Below are 4,489 nucleotides of genomic sequence, written 5' to 3'. Positions count from 1 at the left end.
TTTTGAGAATGATGAGGGCAATGAATGTACAAATGTGCTTTACACAATTGATGTATGTATGGATTGTGATAAGAGTTGTATGAACCCCTCATAAAATGATTAAAAAAAAACAAACAACAACGAAAAACATTACCCATCACAAGTAGAGCAACTGCACTTAAATTAAAAAATACATATGGATAAAAAGAAATAAATTATGCTCTGACTCAGGAAATTATAGAAACAAAACCTAATTTCTGAAAGAATGAGGGAAAGAAATGAAAACAGCTAAAAGAAGAATCAAAGTTGAAAATTTAAAATATTAATGGGGAAAAAAAACTAAAAGAAATATAAAGCTGCACTGTTTGAAAACGATTATTAATTGTTAGAGAAAATAAGATGAAAAAGGAAACGATGTCAAAAACTAGGGGAAGTTCAGAAACACAGATCTGAATATAGAAAAGGGGCAGGGAGGGTGCATGTAGGAAAGGAGCCCTGACCGTGCACCTGACAGTGGGCCAGGGCTCTGGACTGTGAAGCAAAGGAGTGGTGGTTCCAACCCAGCAGCCACTCCCTGGGAGAAACATGTAGGCACCTGCTTCCACAGAACTCTGCTGCCTTGGAAAAGACGTGAAGTTCACTGTCTCGTGGAGCTCCTCTGAGTTGGGATTCATGTTAGACAATAAATTTAGTGTGTATTTATATGAGACTATACTTCCTCTGGCTATCTGCTAATGTAGAAAGTAAATAATATTTTAGAAAAACACAATGTACCAAAGCTGACCCTAGAAAAGGTAAAGCTTACACAATCCAATTTCCACAGAATAAATGAGAAAGCTGTTGAAGTCTAGAAGAGCCACGTTCAGACAATTTTACAAAGGAATTCTTCCAAATTTTTAAAACCAAAGTATCCCAAGCTATTGAAGAACACAGAAGGAGGGGAAATTACAATGTTTCCCTGTATAAAATAACTTTAGTGATAATACCAAAGGATGAAGACAATTACAAAACCCATAACTCATTCTCCCAACGATCCAAAGTACCCAAATAAAGTATGCCCCTCCTCACTTATCGGCATAGTAAGGTTCTAAAGACCAGCATGTTAGGAAAAACAAACAAACAAAAACACAGCATTTTGCAAAAAATGCAAAATAAACACATTAGAATACAAAATGGAAAGTGATTAAATCACTAAGTGTCAAATTTCACTCCTGCGACTCAAGTCCCAGAAACCTTGACACATAAAACGAATAAACACAGTCAAGCATTACTCTCGTCTCACAACTCAGTGTCTGTCAAGGCCAAACATGTATGTAGTGTACATGATAGTCAGATAGTAACTTTTTTACTATCTTTACAGATGTGAGACGTTGAATAAGGCAATCGACAGTGAGGAGTAGGTAGTAGGTAGGTGCATAAGACATAGAACACCAGCATTTTGGAGTTCAAGTTGGCTTCACGCCAAGAATGCTAGAGTATTTGCATATTTAATTATGTATTATGATTAATCATAATAATTGATAAAAATTTTGTACAATCATCTCCAGAAATGCTGAAAAGGCATTTGATAAAATTCAAAATCCACTCTATTAACAATTTCAATCAAGCAGAAATTTATGATGCTTTCTTAACATGACATAATATGTATGTTGGCCTCAATATAAATAGACTATTAGGAGAATACTAGACACACTGACTATAATCAGAAATATGGTAAGAATTGCCCACTCTTAACATATATCAGATTTCAGCCAATACAATTAGACAACAGGAAAAAATATTAGAAGTATAAAAATTGGAAAGGCAGGCTAAAATGTGAATTATAGATGACATAACTGACAAACCACTGCATACATTAAAGAACTAAGTAAAAATATAAAAATTAAAAAAACCTAAGAAAAGATCAAGAAGAAAAATAATATGCATGACAAATAACTTCGTATATATAAAAGCAACAATGACATTATGGAACAGCACCTCATTTACAATAGAAATAATAAAGCGCTTATGAATTCACTTGCCCAGAAGGACTGTAAAGTGTAGATGAGGAAAACTATCGACATTCCTTAAGAACACCAAAATTAACTTGAAATGGAGACAGACCATGTTGTTGAACAGAAATATTCAAGGTCACAAAAAGTATCCCTCACTACATTTAGAAACTTATTTGCCATATCAGCAACAAAAACAATCAGGTTTTGTTTCAAGAAATGGAAATCTAATTATAAAGCTTCCGTAGAAAATGAAACATGCAAAGATAGCCAAGGAAACTTAAAAAAACAAACAAACAGTAAGAGGGAGGTAAGAGTACGTAATTGGTCTCTGAATTGACCAGTGGAAATGGAAAGAAATTTGAAAAACAGATCCGAAAGCATATGAACATCAAGTAAAAGGCACCAGTGACGGCCACAAAGAGAAAGATGAATTGTTCAACAGGGAAAACCAGGCAACAACTCAAAAAAAGAGATGAGGTTGAATGCTACGCCACATATTAACCCAAGATAAGCATCAATGAAAGATTACAATGGTACAAAAAGAAAGAAAGAAAACAATAGGGGGCGGTGGGGACGCACAGGATAACGAGCCATTCAGGATGACTAAATCTCACTAATGACAGAAATGCCAATTAAAACTACATTAAAATACTTCATATAGTAGGACATATTCCTATCAAGCAGACAAAAAACTACATTCGTGAGGCTGTAGGAACACAGGTACTTTTTCCTACATGAAGTCATCGCAGGAGTCTAAGACAGTTCAACTCTCTACAGAGAAATTTGGTAGTGTCTACTAAAATTACTAAAAAACTTACCCTTTATACCATAACCTTAGAAATTCTGGCAATTTATTTAATAGATACATCTGCGCAGGCAAAAATGGCTATACATAGCAGCCATGGTTTGTCACAGCAAAGGACAACCACCTGAGGCCAGGAGTACAGTAAACTGTGTGCCAGCCACACATGGGACTCAACACATCTAGGGCAAAAAGTTAAGGGATAGTTCTATAACTTATTATAATTCTATTTCTGGCCTATATGCTACATGCAAAGCATAACTTTTGAGGAAGTAAAAATAAGACTCAATGCTCACTGCCTCATACTGCCTAAGCATCAGGACAAAACCTTGTCATAAAAACTGCAGAAACACAGAAAGTAGGCAGGGAGTGAAACGGGAAAGGAGACCAAGAAGGGCAGAAACTTCTCTGAATGTTCCTCTTCATATCATTTTAATATCAGAATCAAAAAATGTACAACCCATTTTTTAAATTTAAAAGTGAAAAATAGGTAACCCGAGGAAAAAATGAGGTAGGTGGACGCTTACCTGAGAAGGAACACTTTTGGGTGGCTCTATGCGGATGGAAGGATCCCACTCCCCTGGGGGGAGGACAGTTACTTGGTCTAAAAATTCATCAATTCCAGATAAGAGGTCATTTCTGTCTTTTGCTTTATAGGCAACATCATGAAAAATCTAAACAAAATTCATAAAATAAGAGGAATAATATACCATGTAATATGATTTAAATGCTGAAAGAATATTGTAGCCATAGTAATCCCACTTTAAAATCCACAAATATATCCAAACTGAAGGCAATTGTTTAAACGTTCATTCCAGACAAGTTTCCAACCTATCCCAGGTTAACAATACAAAAGGTAACTCTTTTTTGACCATTAATATTATCAAATGAATTAATCATAACAACCACACACAAAGAAATAGTCATGGGTCAGGACAATTTATTTGTACATGAAAAAATTCAATAATTCTTTATTGAATTCAATAATACTAAGTCATGTCATTCTATGTCTAAGACCTTTAATGTCATACATTCTAAGGGAATGACCACTAACATGCAAATCATTTTACTTAAATAATTTATTTCATTTGATCCCCTATTTGCTAAAAAAACAATCTAAACACTCTGGATAATGCAAAGAAGATGACAAGAAAGGCAAGAACCCCTGGCATGTAAGAATCTTTCACTTTCTGGGGGATGGGAGTAGGGAGAGTGACAACAAGTAATTCCATAAGTAATTGTCGAGAAGATAAATGCTCTGATGAACGCAAAGCAAGTGACAGGGATGGTCTCTCAGAGGAGGTCACACAGTGGTTCTCAAGCTTCCTCATGCCGTGACCCCTTAATACAGTTCCTCATATTGTGGTGACCCCCAACCATCAAATTATTTTCATTGCTACTTCATAGGTGTAATTTTTCTACTGTTATGAATCGTAATGTAAATATCTGCTATGCAGGATAGATTTTCATTGTTGCAAATCGAACATAATTAAAACATAGTGATTATCACAAAAACAGTATGTCATTATATATTGTGAAATATTTATTTCTAATGACAAATAAATGAAATGTTGTCTTGAAGCATGGTGTAGCATGGGTAAGTCTTCATGCCAAGTACTCGTATGTGGGCGTATCTGCATGTGGGCAGACCCGCCTGGAGGAGCGGTGTCTCGGTTCCTAAGACCATCGGAAATATGTGTTTTCCGATGGTCTT

The 4,489-nt window shown here is 35.4% G+C and overlaps 1 protein-coding gene across 1 annotated transcript in view; it reads right to left on the bottom strand.

The window, feature by feature from the left end:
* Positions 1-4,489, bottom strand: part of SLC4A7 (solute carrier family 4 member 7) — a 75,366-nt gene that overhangs the window by 40,842 nt on the left and 30,035 nt on the right. The window contains exon 9 of the mRNA XM_045297684.1: positions 3,303-3,449. Coding sequence (XP_045153619.1) covers positions 3,303-3,449 — 147 coding nt within the window. The remainder of the gene's footprint in view (positions 1-3,302; positions 3,450-4,489) is intronic.

The sequence above is a fragment of the Echinops telfairi genome, unplaced genomic scaffold (genome assembly GCF_000313985.2).
Source record: "Echinops telfairi isolate 266 unplaced genomic scaffold, ASM31398v2 ScPeMD7_7420;HRSCAF=8458, whole genome shotgun sequence".
NCBI classification, from domain to species: domain Eukaryota; kingdom Metazoa; phylum Chordata; class Mammalia; order Afrosoricida; family Tenrecidae; genus Echinops; species Echinops telfairi.
This window is presented reverse-complemented; position numbering and strand designations above follow the sequence as displayed.